The following is a 16,063-nucleotide window of genomic DNA, read 5'->3' as shown; positions in this document are numbered from 1 at the left end:
TTCTCTGCTCGTAATGAACCGATTCAAAAAAATTTTGTGGCAAAACGTTCCTCATCAAACACCCAACAACTTCCACTGTCTAACTAAAATTCGGTATGGAGCCTGGCGAGTGGCCCTTTAAGGCCGTAGTGGGTACCCAGCAAGTGTGCTTGCATGAGTTACCCAATGAGTGCTTAGAAAAGGCTTTGAAAGGACGCTCTTCTAGCTTTCGCTGTGACTGCGCTGCACCTTCCGCACAAGCCTGGCGATTTTTTTCTATACTTTACAGAGATATAGTCAACTTAAAGGGACACTAAAGTACAGTGACTCAACAATAAATCAGTTTAGATTGATAAAGTGTTCTCTGAGAACCCTAATGCCATTAATTTCACCACCATAAGTTAATTATTATATAAGAAAATCAAGGTCCGAGCATCACTTTTCAATTTCGAGCCGAAATCTTGGCCCGCGATGTCACAAAGTTCAAGATGTATTCCTCGTATTTAGGCGACATTGGCTTAACGAAATTTCCTGAAACTTGGATATGTTAACAGTATGACCCATTAAAAGGTGAATCTAATTAATATTTACCAATTAAGAGCTAAGAAGGCCTCAGACACTGTCAAAATCCAAGACGTCATGGTGCACATGGCATCAGATACTTGCCTCATTGCACTTGGTCAAAAAGAAAGACAAAGCTATTGTAATAAGCACTATCAAAGTTTATTTACATCATTATGCCATCTAATTGGCCGAAGGAGTGCCTCCAGGTGGAATCATCGCTCTAACAGACGACCTTTTGGTCACGAGAGAAGTCCCCGGTTCAGGTGGTGGGGCGGGAGCAACCTTCTCCGGGAACTGCATCCGGTGTACGTCCTTGCGTGCTTCGGACAACAACACGTTTGGGAGGAAGTTCGGGTTGCGAGGCACTGCTCCAGGCATCGGAGGATACGGGTTGCCTGCAAGAGTCGAGGGCACATTGGGGAGTGGTTGCCATGCAACATTTCTGCACACGTGAACGTCTTAAGTACTTGAGTGATATTTTGAAAGGTACCCGGAACAAGGAATGAAGTTCTCTTTTAACCTTTTCGCTAGAGAGAGAAAAAAAGCAAAATGTGCCAAAACTAACCGAAAATTTCTTTCCCTCAACCTGTAGAGTTTTTGTTCGGAATGAATGAAATCGTACTATTGCTTTAATATGATGAGGCCACTTTGTTTCACTAATTGTTTAAAAAAAAAGAGAACTTGTAGGTGGCTTCAGCGCATGGCAACAGAATGAAAAATGGCAATGCAATGAAAGGTAATGCAGCAACATAAGCAAGCAAGTATAGGCATCTGGTGTCAAGACACACAAGTCTGACTGGTATAGTTGCCACTGGTGCCGTGTGGAACCAATTTTTGTTGATGACGAGTAAAGTCATCATCAGCTACTTTGCTCCAAAATATCCCGACTATACTCGGCAAAAGTAACAAAAGAGTTAACATTCTCAGAGTGCCTTGTGCCCTACATAGTTCTCTCTTCTGCCACTTGGGAGCCGCTAGAAGAGGAGAGCACGAGGGTCGCAATCCGGGCAAAAACATAGGCTCTGCTCCCAAAACAACCCTGCACTTGCACTTCCCCTGTGCAACTCAGTTGCGCCAGCTAGTATCTGCTTGAACTGTAACTACGTTTTCTCGGCTAAGGCGAAAAATTATGCCGAAGCAGAGGGGACGCAGGGGGAGGGGCACTCGTTTGATCGGCAAAGCGGTGAAACCCTCTCTAAGGCATCAAAGGGTATAGAACATAGCTTATCAAACAAGGTTCCTTGGAACCCAGGAATTTCATGCCTTATTCAGAACGATGCAACCTTCTCATGTTTTATTACAATTAGCACCTAAATTGTTTACTTTGCATTTCATAAAGCCATGTCATGCCATAATCACACATTAAGAGTCTGCAGGTAACAAAAGAATCGCGTGGTAGCAGCATTAAAGACCAGTCATCCAGTGTACGCCTCGAAGCATGCAGAATTTGCAAAAAGAGCGCGAGGAGCCCTGCGAATTCATGCTCAATGGTGCAGTTCGTAATAAGTGCACTGAAATCGATTTGTAACTTCTACAAACCAGGTCCAACGAAATGAATGGTTACTTTGGCACTTTATTTGTGATCCATGAACATCGGCATTCATGGGACACAATTTTCATACCGATTTGACACTGTTAACTCAGTTTTGTAAATAAACACGCAGCAGGTGCTTTGATGTGCGCAGCAAAAATTGCTTCTTGACGGCTGTGGGCTACACGAACTGCTAAGCTCAGCCTTTCAAGCAGTGTGTTGGTTGAAGGCCATTTTGTCGTGCGAATGACATGCCTTCTTTCCATATTCTAAACAAAAGTAATAATAAAATAGGCTTCTGCACATCTGGAATTTCACTTGTGTGAATCCATTGCTTGCAGTGTGCGGTTCCTGAAGCATGCAGTGTATGGACGATCGCCAGCATTGCGGAGGAATCACAAGTCAGTGTCATCATTAACACTTTGAGAGTTTACATCACCTAACAGGCATTAAAGGGTTTATGTCATACATGTACATCATTGCTTGCATGTTTGAAATGTGCACCTTTTTCGATCATGTCTCTTAATTGGCATATGCTGCCACACTTCAGGAATACAAGAAACTTTTTTCATGCGCAAATATTTCTCCATTGTCTTTTTTTTGTTATTTTTCCAGAGCAGCAGGCCGACTTTTGCTTGGCATTCAAGCGCACACGCGCGGCTGGTTTCAGTATTCTCTTTCAGGTGGTCATCACTTTTTGGGTCCACAATGCTGATGCCTATCTGGTTGACCGCTTGTTACTCTCTCAGTTATTGCTCCTAAAGGGCGTGATTACAGATGTTTCCATGCGGAGCTAAGTTACACAGATGATGCTGCCGTGGAGAGCACACTGTACCGGAAATATAACTTCCAAGGGTACTTGCTTGGGCAAGTTGGTAACCGTTCATTGTTACGTTGTTGTGTGTCTGTGCAGTTCTTCCTCTCCTAACTCTTCGTCTTTTAATCGGTATGCAAAAAAGTTGAGGGACCCTTAAACTTCATCTTTAAGAGACGAGCGTGATAGCGATACCGTGTCTTTGGTGCCTACTTCAAATACTTGAAATTGGCTTGTGTCAGTGAAGCTTTTACAAATGGCTGCATTCTGTGTAATGGGTACCATGCTCTCAACCGTGGCCAATTATGCGCCTGAGATATTTTCAAACTTGGTAAGCGCACACTACGTGTTCTTGAGGGGACACGCACAGTAACGTGTGTGCCTTTTAAGTGGGTGGCTGGCTTTTAACCAAGAAGTCGTTATATCCCATGTTCCGACGCCCGATGGTTACTTACACTTGTACCACACATTATTACTGCAATATTAGATGTATCGTAAAGCCTGTATACACGAAACGGGTGTTTGTAAAGCATCAAAGTTAATTTCACTGCACTTCCATGCAGAGGAAGTTATCTTGTCTGTATTTTAAAGCAGATGCATGGCTATGCGGTAGAACACCTGCTTGCCACGTTAATGACCTGCGTTCGATCTTTTCATTATTTATTTTACACTCAGACCTCTATATAACAAATTGGGATATAACGAATCATTGGTTATAAAGAAGTCAATAATGAAGTAAGTGACCAATAGCTTTGCCATAGATATAGTATTACTTATAATCACTTATAATGAATTTTCAGATGTAATAAAGCATTTTCCTGGCAGATGTGACCCTGTTATAATGAGGTTTGAATGTATTTCCATCTTTTTCGATTTTTCGCTCACAGGCAACGTCGCAGACACCCACACTTCTGTGAAACGATCTCTCTAACGCTATTGCACTAAAGACATAACATAACAATAGATGCTGCCGTAGTTGCGTTTCCCATTATGGGGAGCTAACTCCGTCCTGCTGGTGATAAGACAAAGGATTATTATAGTTTTTTCACTCACTTTGCTTACTAAACGGGTACACAACCACAGAGTTTTTTTCCCTGCACTTACTCATGCAGTTCGCTTACACTATGGAAGTGCACACTGGTCACATTGCTGTTAGAGAGTTGAGCGGCAATTCTTCCGATGTGGACTGTTCTCCAGATGCCGAATCAGAATTTGATTCACTTACGTGTTCAGACTTTGATGATGACGATGATGATTGAGCGACATGAAAGCATGCATGCAAGCATGCGGACTGGGTCACAGGTGGCTAGGCTATTCCCCACCAGTGCTTTCACAGTGCACAATTTTTATACACGAAAAATAGTATCAGCGTTTTTTTAAGGGTGTCACTTGATTTTACTCAAGAAGAAACCCTGTGTATGTAGCAATATTCTTTTGTCCCTTTACGGTGACTTATAAGTATTTTAGACATTTTTTTCTTTAATAGAATCGCTTGAACAATTTTATTTCCAGCAATGAAAAAATGCACAATTTGAAAGTGCATTTTCAAAAAAAAAAAAAAATCGACCCTCAATGGGTTATAGGGCCACACGAAAAACACGGATACAAAAAAAGTGCACATGTACACAGCGCTAACTATCAACTCGGATTTATTAGGTAAGATGGAAAACCGGGCGAGTTGGAGCAGATACATCGTGGCTAACAGTGCTAAATACACAAACACAGACTAGAAGTGTACACAGTGCACCACTGACTTTCAAATGAATTTTTATTGAAAAACAGGTAATGTATATAACACATGAACAGAACACCTCGTGACTGATTTACTGAAGAACACACATGCATATACATTCATAAAAATAAACGCATGATCAAAAACAACAAGAAGAAATATACAGATTGGCAATGAGGAAATAACTTGATAGGACTCTAAATTAAATTGTTGTTTAGGATCATGTGTTTATTTTCACAAATATATATGCCTGTGTTTTCTTCAACTAATCTGTATTGATAGTTAGCCCTGTGTATGCGTGCTCCTTTTATGGTGTCCATGTTTTTGCGCTGCCTTTAGTGGTATCGTACGAACTTGCCCAGCGTATTTGTTGTTACACACGGACCTAATCACGTCACAGATGCCCTTTTACCTTGTAAAATGGGCAAGATGAAAAGGTGGTGCTGTCTAAGAAATCGACAGAAAAGAAAAGAATTCCCAAAAGCGAACAATAACTATTTTTCCTACAACTGTTTGAGTCACCTAATCAATATGGCAGCATTTATTTCAGCTAGGGATATGAGAAAATTATCAGTAAACTGAAGTATACTACTTTTTGCCACAGCAGCATGCAAGTGGTTGTTTCATTGCTATAGCTCCCACTGTACTGACAAGAAATGTTGTAGAGCATATTGTACAGTGCTCACGGATTCAAACACATTACATTACATTTCTTTTAATGTAACAACTGGTATGCACAATAGCTCAAGATAACATTGTGGCGTGGTCGCTACAGATAATGCTGGCTCCGATCAGTTGAAATCGTGCCGATATGTCTCAAACCGAAGACGGCGGAAGTGAAAGTAGTACGACCATTACTTAGCCCTAAATTGTCCTGCTCCAATCTGCGAGTCCAATACATATATTGTACAAGTGTGCGAACATTGGACAATTTTGAATGATGAATCCTGTTACACATATTCAAAAATATTCAAAATACTGAATATTTTTCAAATAGTTTTCGAATAACAAGAGAATTTTAAAACAACAAAAGTTTGGAACGGCTAAATGTCATTTTTTTCTCTTAACCCCTAATGTGATCTGCATGTAGCCCAAGCTTTTACAAGACTACTGACACTATATTGATAGCGAGATCAACGAACATCTTTCTTCTAAAACATTCACTCCTACTCACTTTTTACTATGCTGAAGTTGTACCCTTTATCTTGTAATGACTGAAGATGAGGACTAGAACTGCTTTCCGCTTCATTACAGTCGCAAGTGTTGCTTTACATAAATTGTTCTTGCAGATGTAGATTTAAACGCCGATTGTTACATGCTTTCGGTACGTAGGTGGTGTTGTGACGACAGATCGATCTGCTTCGTTATATCTTTAGCTGTATCCGCGGTGTTTGATTGAAAATCGTTTAGTTTCTGAGTCCTAATTTTATTTAAAATCAGACAACAAAGTCTCACATAAATAACGTTGGTGAATGCTGTATTTGAACCTACAGTTACAAAACGTTACGAAGGCTCTAGCTCCTGCTGTGTATGAGCTCTTTTTAATTTTCATAACTGGAACTTCGAGTCAATTAAAACTATCTTAGGAGAAAGTCAGTGAATGTTACTTTAAAATAAAATGTTGTGCTGTTCTAAGACTGTTTTGAAAGTTGTCTACTTACTATTGAAACATCATTCGACTACTATTCGTATTTGATCCAGTCTCATCATAAGTTCATTCACATTCCATTCGCTTCCGAAATTCCCTATTCGCACGCCCTTGCTACATTGAGATATCGGCATAGGAAGTGAGACCGACAGATACAGTGAACGTGCCTACTGGCTCATGAAATGATGCGTTGCTTTCAAACGCTGCCCCCTCCCCCCCTTCCCGATTCCCTGTGGACGTGGCCCACACAACTGTTCCCTTTACCTTTGAGCTCCAGGGCAACCCAGTTGTATTTATAGTGGGGTCCTGGCCCAGGGCAGTTGAAGTTGTAGTTGAAAGGCGTGGGCAGTATGTGGACGCGCGTGTACGAGCCCTCGTAGGTAGCAAAGCGTGGTGCCAACACCTTGAACAGCTTGTGCACCAACTGCTTCTCCTGTGCACAAAAAATGCGAAGAATGTGAACGAATGAAATGATGTGCTGGACGTTTTTCTATTTAAAAATGCTTCCAGACAGACTACGAGTCTAGCTCGCAGGAATACCTGCTTCATGTACAGTAAAAGCCTGTTAATTCGAACTGACGCGCTGGTCCTGCCACAGCCCCACATATTTCTATGGGAGAAAACTACAGATAATTCGAACGTGTTCATCTCCGCAACAATCAAAGTGAATTGAAAGGTGTGATTGTTTGGGCTAATTGGAATGACATGATGATAAATATAGCGCGAGAACTTTGTCGTTGTTCTGCTCTCTTTGTCATCCTTCTGTTCTCGCCCTATAACTATCGCTATGAACTGAGAGCCCCTGCTTTTCATAACTCATCCCAGAATTGGCCCAGACTGATCGCAATGCATTACAAAACTAAACCAAACCTAATTAACTAGAGATGCAATACAAGGAAACAGCAGCATTTCTCAGCAGATGTGAACTTGGACGCTTCGCTGGAGCTTTTTGATAAGCTGCAAATGATGCTCAGCTGCAACAAATAAAAGACAAGTAAATTCATTTTACTGATTATTTTAAATTATCATTGTGTTAAATACCATGTAAATATAGGAGTAGTGGGACAGAAATAGCGTTGCATACTTTGACATTAGCACTCACTCCTCGTGTGTCGGTGCTTGTTCGTGGTATATCACCAATTGATAACTTAATTCTGTTTGCCGTTCAGAGCTCCATGAACTTAATTTATGAAATCACCTGCCACAAGCGTGCCATAGCACCTACTTTGCGACGAGTCCAGAGGTGGCTTTTGTGGGTTCTGCCCACGCAGTGTGGTGCGATGTCTGCTCATTCTAGTGCCTGCCAACTAACTCGAAAAATTTCATAGTCCCCTTCACATTCGAATTAATAAGCTTTTACTGTACTACCAAAATAAGTGGACTTGCGGCTATATTGAACTACATGTCTCCGTAGCCCATTCAAAGAGCGCTACGCTTCGCTCATGAGAGCAAGAGATGAAACGCAGTGCCTGGCGAAAAAAACTTGCCGGGTCACTCCACGATAGTCCATAAATGGTGCCTAAAATATGGCGGCCACATTGCCAGCTCTGTGACAAATTGCAATGCGTGCAACCCGCAAAAGCACAGCTTTCCAGATATGCCACGACACCCCGAAGCAAATGCCGCTATAGCATGGTTCTTTCTCATCATCAGCCTGACTACGTCTACTGCAGGTCAAAGGCCTCTCCCATGTTCCGCCAGTCAACTCGGTCCTATGCTTCTTACTGCCAATCTATACCAGCAAACTTCTTAATCTCATCGGCCCACCTAACCTTCTGTCTCCCCCTAAGCCTCTTGCCTTCTCTGGGAATCCAGTTAGTTATTCTTAATGACCAGCGATTGTCATGTCTGTGCACTACATGCCCAACCCATCTCCATTTCTTCTTCTTGATTTCAACTATGATATCCTTAACCCCCGTTTGTTCCCTAATACACTCTACTCTCTTCTTGTCTCTTAAGGTTACACCTACCATATTTCTTTCCGTTGCTCGCTGCGCCGTCCTCAATTTAAGCTGAACCCTCTTCAAAAGTCTCCATGCTTCTGCTCTGCAGCTAAGTACCGGCAGGATACAGCTGTTATATACCTTCCTCCTGAGGGATAGTGGCAATCTACTTGTCATAATTTTAGAGTGCTTGCCAAATGTGCTCCACCCCATTCTTATTCTTCTAGTTACTTCAATCTTGTGGTTCGGCTCCGCGGTTCTTACCTGCCCTAAGTAGACATAGTCTTTTACAACTTCAAGTAGACTATTACCTATATCAAAGCGCTGCTCCCTTTCCAGGTTACTGTACATTACTTTCGTTTTCTGCAGATTAACTTTAAGACCTACTTTTCTGCTCTCCTTATCTAACTCCGTAATTATGAGTTGCAATTCGTCCCCTGAGTTACTCAGCAATGCAATGTCATTGGGGAAGTGCAGGTTACTAAGGTACTCTTCATTAACTCTTATCCCTCACTGTTCCCATTCTAGGCTTCTGAAAACGTCCTGTAAGAAAGCGGTAAATAGCATAGGGGAGATTGTGTCCCCCTGCCTTACAACCTTCTTGATTGGTATTCTGTTGCTCTCTTTATGAAGCACTATGGTAGCAGTTGATCCCCTGTAGATTTCTTCCAGGATGTTTATATATACTTCATCGACACCCTGATACTGCAGTGTCTGCATGACGGCTGATATTTCTACTGAATCAAACGCCTTCTCATAATCTATGAAGGCTATGTATAGTGATTGGCTATATTCTGAGCATTTCTCTATTACCCGATTGATAGTATGAATGTAGTCGATTGCTGAGCAGCCTGTTCGAAATCCTGCTTGTTCCTTTGGTTGGTAGAATTCTAATATCTTAATTCTGCTAGCAATTACCTTTGTAAATAGCTTGTATACTACGGAGAGCAAGCTGATCGGCCTGTAATTCTTCAAGTCCTTGTCATCTCCTTTCTTATGTATTGGGATGATGTTAGCATTCTTCCAAGATTCTGGTACTCTTCCTGTCAGGAGACAGCTCCTAAACAGGGTCCCTAGTTTCTTTAACACAATCTGTCCTCCATCTTTCAGCATATCTGATGTTACCTGATCCTCACCAACAGCTTTGCCTCTTTGCATGCTCTCCAAGGCTTTTCCGACTTCTTCTATCATTACTGGTGGGGTGTCATCTTGGTTACTGCTAGTTCTTATATTAAGGTCGTGGTTGTGTTGGCTACTGTGCAGATCTCTGTAAAACTCCTCCCCTAATTTTACTATCCTATCTATATTGGTAGTTACTTTGCCTTCCTTGTCCCTTAGTGCATAAATCTGGTTTTTGCCTATCCCAAGTTTCCTCTTCACTGCTTTGACGCTTCCTCCATTCTTCAGAGCGTGTTAACCTTTCCCCATGTTATACCTTCTTACATCGCACACCTTATGTTTTTTAATCAACTTGGAAAGCTCTAACAAGTCTATTTTGTCTGTTGTACTTGAGGCTTTCATACTTCGACGCTTCTTAATGAGATTCAATTTCCTGAGACAGCTTGCCAGTGTCCTGCCTAACTACCATACCTCGAGCTTCCACTGCACACTCCGTAATGATGCTCGTCAGATGATCATTCATTGCGTCTACGTTAAGGCTGTTTTTCTCGATAAGAGCTGAGTACCTGTTTTGAAGCGAGACTGAATTCCTGTACTTTTCCTCTCAGTGCTAGCTCATTGATTGGCTTCTTGCGTATCAGTTTCTGTTGTTCCTTCTTCAAGTCTAGGTGAATTTGGGACCGTACCATTCTATGGTCACTGCCATGCCTTGCCAAGCACTTACACATCCTGCACGATGCCTAGATGTGCACTCATTATAAAGTCTATTTCGTTCTTATTTTCGCCAATAGGGCTCCTCCATGTCCACTTACGGTTCTCTCGCTTTCGGTAGAAGGTATTCAAGATCCGTAAATTATTGCGTTCTGGGAATTCTACTTGTAGCACCCCTCTGGCATTTCTAGTACCGACACCATAATCTCCTACTGCCTGGTTTTCAGCCTGTTTCTTCCCTACTTTTGCATTGAAGTCTTCCATCAGTACAATATACTGTGTTTTTACCTTACTCATTGCCGATTCCACGTATTCATAGCAGCTTTGAACTAACGCGTCATCATGGCTGGACGTAAACGCATAAGCCTGTACCACCTTCATCTTGTATCTCTTATTGAGTTTAATTACGATACCTACCACCCTCTCATTAATGCTATAGTATTCCTCTATGTTTCAGTGGATAAAGAACTCTACTCCAGTTCTTTTCTGTCCGCCAAACCCCGACAGCAAAGACGTGCCCGCTCTGTATAGGCCTCATATATGCTCCTAACATCACTGAGCCCTATTACATACCATTTGATGTCCTCTAGCTCCTCGAATAGTACAGCTAGACTTGCCTCACTAGATAAGGTTCTAAGGACGTGCAAATATTTTAAAAATAAAAACAAGGAATCATGAAGCATTCTGTGTATTCAATGGATACTCGGATTAAATGCACTCAGACCTCACTATAACAAAGTTACATCTTAAACAAAAATAAGTTTGTTGTAAACATGAATTTATAACACTGTTTTTATTGCAAGACTGTTTTACAATTACTTTGTTATAACCAGGAAAGAAGTGGAAGTTTAGAGGCTCATTTTCTTTGTTGGATGCAATACTATGACCAATATTTCAGTATATCCATTTTCATTTCATTCAGGTGTGAGAGTAGTGCATAGCTCTAATGTGAAATATTTTCCGAATAACAATCACCGATGAGATCACCCCAAGAGGAACAAAACATCGGAATAGCAAGGGGTCATTCATCTAGTTTTAAATAAAAAGTTTGATGAAGGCAACTCAACCCTAAATTGTCCTGATAAATCCACGAGTACTTTTCATGAGTATGTGCTTGTACATGCTCAAGTTAGTGTGCATGTGCAAGTTGGCATGAGTGCTTTTGTGCGCTAATACAATGACTTTATCGCAATAGACGTTTTGTGAAACTCCTTGTGTTTGTTACACTTTCAAGTGGTCGATGGCATGGGGGCACTATCGCTACACTCTGACAGTCCTTTCCAGTAGTTCGAACAGAGATCAAAGGGCACTACTAGCATACTCTTGAAGCATCTAATAAATAAGATCGCTTTCTCACTATGTGACCCTGCCTCTTCCCATAGTTGCCATGACAGCAGAGGATGCTCAATCAATTTGCGGCTGTGTCAACAGTCCTTGAAAACAGTGGTGAGTCTATTACCCAGAACATAAGCTTGGATTTTGATTCCTTCCCCATCACTGCCTTGAAGAGTAGCTGGCTGTTTGGTTGTTACGAGACATCACTTGATTGATTTGTGGGGTTTAACGTCCCAAACCCACCATTATGATTATGAGAGACATACCAGACAACACCTGCATAGGTCGTAAGTGTCTCCTTGGAGGTGAATAATGACATTTACCGTATGAACATGCCATCAATGAGGACACAAGTAAAACTTAACTGTCAAAGTTTACTGGTGAGTCCCACATGAAAGCAAAGGACTTCGGAAAGTACAAACAACATTGCACAGCACTTGAACCATTTGTGTAATTCGTAAGTTTGGTTTTACCCATGGGTCTTTATGTGTAACACGTGTTTAAAGGGAGTCTGCAACACTTTTTTAGCATGGTCAGAAAATACTGCTGTTGGTAGTAAAAGCCCCTGAGAACACACGAGCCAAACAATGTGCAGCATGCAGCTTGGAATTAACCGTTAATTCTCAAAGTCAGCTAGAAATTGTTACATCTCCTTTCTACAAATGATGCCATATATCCAAATTCACAGCCACTGGCTGATTTAAGCATCATGAGCTGCAAAGTTACCACAACTGCCGCAAATAGCCACCATGTACTTGTGTGTTCATGCATAGAAAAAAAAAAGAAGCATACTCAAGGTCATGACGCTTTCCTGGCGCAACTTCCTTCACCCATGCCATCGCTCCCTGCTTAGCTTCCAGTGCACTCATCGCGAAGAGAGAAAGCAATTACAGCGCAAAACTAAAATTTTCAACGCTGCTTGTACTTAAGATATTCTAAAAATTTCTTGCAACAGCATGAAGCCTTTCGATGGTTACTTGGAAAAGGGCAGCAGGACCCTTAAGCATTCAAAGGGACTATACTGGGGCCACAGATAAACTTCGAGTCGCAGATAAAATTTTGCGCACATTCTGCGATCATTCAAGTTTCCTTTTTATGACCAACATATAAAATTTTCATTTAAAATTTCAACATTAGTGAAGCATATGTAATAAATTTATCCTGCTATTTGCAACACGAATAGGATTTCTCACGGCAGCTGATCATGGGATGCACATGCATTCATTTGAGGAGCCATTCCTCTAAGCAAGGCAGCATGTCACTCGTAATGTTTCAGTCAAAACTTGTTAATGAGCTCTCTTGCTTTATCTTATCGCCTTTGCAACGTTACCTACGCATGTTTCGCCAGCCTCGGCAATCTCGATACAGCACATAACTCAAGACTATCAGGGAACCCACAGAAGTCTCCGCACGTTTATTGTGGATCTCAAAGCTTTAGGTACAGTCAACAATGACCTAAATTATTCTACTTAATGTGTTCTTAAGATTCTTGCTAGATCTCTGCACATTGGTTCACTATATCTTAAGTTATTTCGTTCAGTGCGGTCTAGATGTCACCCGGCTGGTATAGACAGCTGTATCTGAAGTTATTCCATTCAATGCACCGTTTCTGGGTGTACCTATCTCGTGCACACAAAAAAGAATCTCTAAGCAGACACTAGGGATGACAATACACACCGTACCAAATACTTATGCATCTTTCTAGTTAATTTCTAAAGCTGGTTACGGTTCTTTTAATGAAGCCACTTTTACTGAAACAAGTTGCTCACTAAATCATTCCCTAATGGCACCTGTTGCTAAGATAGGTGTGAAAAGAAAAAGCAATGCCACATACGTTTATCCAGTAGTCCGCGAGCTCCATGGTCCGGACGTGGCAGTCGCCATATCGAATCGCTTCTGAAATCAGCTGGATAAAGGGCAGCACCAATCGTGGTAGAAGTGCAACGAATATTCTATATCACAGGTTCTAACATCACGGGTTGCTTTACTGCGTAGTATAACATGATACTGTGTTAACAGCACCCTAAAGTTGGATTGTGACAGGGGCAATGAGTTTTAAACCAGAATGTACGTGGCATAAAAATGCTCGAGATTGAGCCAATTGTTTCAATGTTAGTTATGACGTTACATCATAGCACAGAGAGGAAATAGCAGAAAAAATTGATACAACGGACGGGTGCTAAATTCCTACTAAATAAAGGATTATTTATGATATGATGCAACTTATACACACAAAGCCATAAGCAGAATCTATGTTTCCACTTTAATAGTTTTCCTTCGACGATATAGTCGTTCTTGTTAAATTTACGCCCCTTGATGCAATTGCAATGCGACACATGTAACGAGTCTTTCACGTATATATAAATATTCTGTATTGCTCGAGAAAAAGAAACTTGTAGCGCAAGTCAGTACTTGTCCACAACTTTTTCTCTCGCATAATGTTTCTGCATGCACCTGGCGTGCTTGCTAAATGTTAAGAATAAAGTTCATATTTGAAGAGCAGAGAGGGCAAGACCAAAATTTTCAGCAAGTACGTACAAATGCTAGTATTTCTTAACTATTACTTCCTTGCATGTTGTGAAGCATAGGGTGTTGTGCTCTGCTTCTTTACTATCAGTTGAACACAAAAGTGTTTAGCAAGTGCTTCCATGACACAGACAGGAAGGGTGCCCAGTGGTCTGTCTAAAAGTCAGTGTGAGGTCCAAGTAAATGATCACCAATTTTTTTTGCCGTACACCTCGCCACACAGAGGTCAGAAAAGATGAACTTCCGTAACTTTTTCAATTCTTGCACACCAGATTAATCACTTGGTAAGTCTCGAATCTACACCTGTGTAAAAAATGTTCACAGCAGAGTGAAAATTTGATACATGTACAAGAAACTTCTTTGTTTTCAGTTGCGATTACATAAAGTGGAAGGTGTCAAGCCTGCTAGCTTTCTGATCAAGCTTTTTGTCGTTGGAGATGTAGGTCACAACACTGACTTGGGCTTTTCTGCCATAATAAATCTCTCTTGATGTTTTCACTGTATTCAGGTCACAGAAGTACTAATGCCTGAGGCAGTTTGTTTTGCTTATCACATACCGGTGTTATAAGCATGAAAAGCCATGCATGACAAGTGAAACCTGGAAAACAAAAAGCTGAAGGCATACCTGAAGTGAACAGTGAAGGCTGTGTTGTGCTGGCTCTATGAAACATTGTACAAACTTTGTACAAGAAAAAATTGAGAGCAATAAACACACATTACGTCTTTTCACTTGAATGCAATTATAGATAATATTCTAGGAAAAAAAAAACTTAGCTGCAGCATTACAACAGTAATTTTCACCTCCGGTAAATTGCCTCAAAAAGCCTGTGGCCATTTATTCTTGCATTCTGCAGTAGCTATTACATTGTTAAGTTCCTGCCCATCCGAAACAGATGCACTTGACAGTCTAGCAAATGCATCTCCTAACAGTACTGCCATTACTACAGCACCTTAGCCTACTAATGCACTGTCGTTGCATTAAGAAGTCTAACATGCTAACACTTTGGGTGTGTACAGATGGCGATTACACCCATGCTGTAACACAAGCAGGATTGACATATCCCTAGAGTATACCACAATCAGATTATTTGTCCAAACGCTTACTTAGGCATTACCCTTTTCTGCACCTTCGGTAAACACCAAACACTTCTGTCTGTCATGACAATGTGCTACTTTTTTAGAACAATCTTGGGAAGCATTTATCGTAGAATTGGCTTTGGCCTTACAGTTCCTCGTACACTTTCACTTCGAATCGAGGGCACAACCATAGAGATATGTTTGCGCCACTTTCCTGGGATGCATTATCGAGTTAATGCAATTCACTAGCCAAACCTTGGTAGTAACCTTCAATTGTGTCGCACTGATCCATACACTGCAGCTCTCTAATGTGCATGTCAAACCAAACTTCTGGGTTCATTCTTCCTTATCCACCAGATTGGTGATTCCCCCACATGAAGTATATGAAAATTCAATTTATTTGGCCAATCCCTCGTAGCGGCTAATACCTTGGATAAAGAGCAAGCGAGCCAGCAAGCAACATCCATTCCAACGTCAGATTTCCACAGTCAGGCACTGACGATGCTCTGCTTCGACATGAATGCTGGCTATATACAACCAGACAAGTGTTTACTTGCGCGAACATTCAAGTATCAGGCTCGTTTTCAGAGAAAACGAATAGTCTTTCAGTCAGCGATCATGATCACGGCGCTTGCCGTTGACACAGCAGGAAGATTCATATTGTAAGAACACCCTCTCGCCGGCAAATGTGAACAGGCGGCACACGCTTATCGGTGTAGTGGTTTCTTTTTCCAAAACTGGCCTCTCAAATGAACTTGGAGCATCCTCACCCGCTCGGCATATCCCCGCACTTCGTCCGCCCGTGGGTGATTGAGTTCGATCCGTTCGTGCTTGAAAAGGGCCGTAAGCGTTGCCCTTATCTTCTCTACGCGGCCGAGTGAACCTTTAGGTGTGGTAAGCTTGCGATGTCTGTGCTTAACGACGTGCCTTAGCGCCGGAATCAGCCGGGTAGCGTCCGCCATGCTCGCCCTTCAACGCGCAGGCGGCTGCCATTGAGGCTCCGCAGAAAAACTTAAAAGCACTTTTTTCACAAAAAATAAATAAAATTTAGCACTATAAACTTTAAAATATTTTATTTTGACAA

The 16,063-nt window shown here is 41.5% G+C and overlaps 1 protein-coding gene across 1 annotated transcript; it reads right to left on the bottom strand.

Moving 5' to 3' along the window:
* Nucleotides 1–680: 680 nt before the first annotated feature.
* mRpL17 (mitochondrial ribosomal protein L17) lies at nucleotides 681–15,971 on the bottom strand. The gene is made up of 4 exons (XM_037425038.2): nucleotides 15,750–15,971; nucleotides 13,211–13,282; nucleotides 6,533–6,701; nucleotides 681–938 (listed from the first exon to the last, which is right to left on the bottom strand). The coding sequence occupies exons 1-4, from the start codon at nucleotides 15,939–15,941 to the stop codon at nucleotides 724–726; spliced, it is 648 nt and encodes a 215-aa protein (XP_037280935.2). The 5' UTR covers nucleotides 15,942–15,971; the 3' UTR covers nucleotides 681–723.
* Between the last annotated feature and the right edge of the window lie 92 nt (nucleotides 15,972–16,063).

This window comes from Rhipicephalus microplus, chromosome 5 (assembly GCF_043290135.1).
Source record: "Rhipicephalus microplus isolate Deutch F79 chromosome 5, USDA_Rmic, whole genome shotgun sequence".
In the NCBI taxonomy this organism is placed as follows: Eukaryota; Metazoa; Arthropoda; class Arachnida; order Ixodida; family Ixodidae; genus Rhipicephalus; species Rhipicephalus microplus.
The sequence above is the reverse complement of the archived record's forward strand: the minus strand, read 5'-3'. Positions and strand labels throughout refer to the sequence as shown.

What these genes read in the sequence shown, in the direction of transcription:
- mRpL17 (XM_037425038.2), bottom strand. Translation starts at nt 15,941, where the DNA reads ATGGCGGACGCTACCCGGCTGATTCCGGCGCTAAGGCACGTCGTTAAG. An exon ending in TGCGGGGATATGCCGAGCGG is followed by an intron (nt 13,283 to 15,749) that starts GTGAGGATGCTC and finishes CCCTTTATCCAG; the next exon opens with CTGATTTCAGAAGCGATTCG. An exon ending in TCGCGGACTACTGGATAAAC is followed by an intron (nt 6,702 to 13,210) that starts GTATGTGGCATT and finishes TTTTGTGCACAG; the next exon opens with GAGAAGCAGTTGGTGCACAA.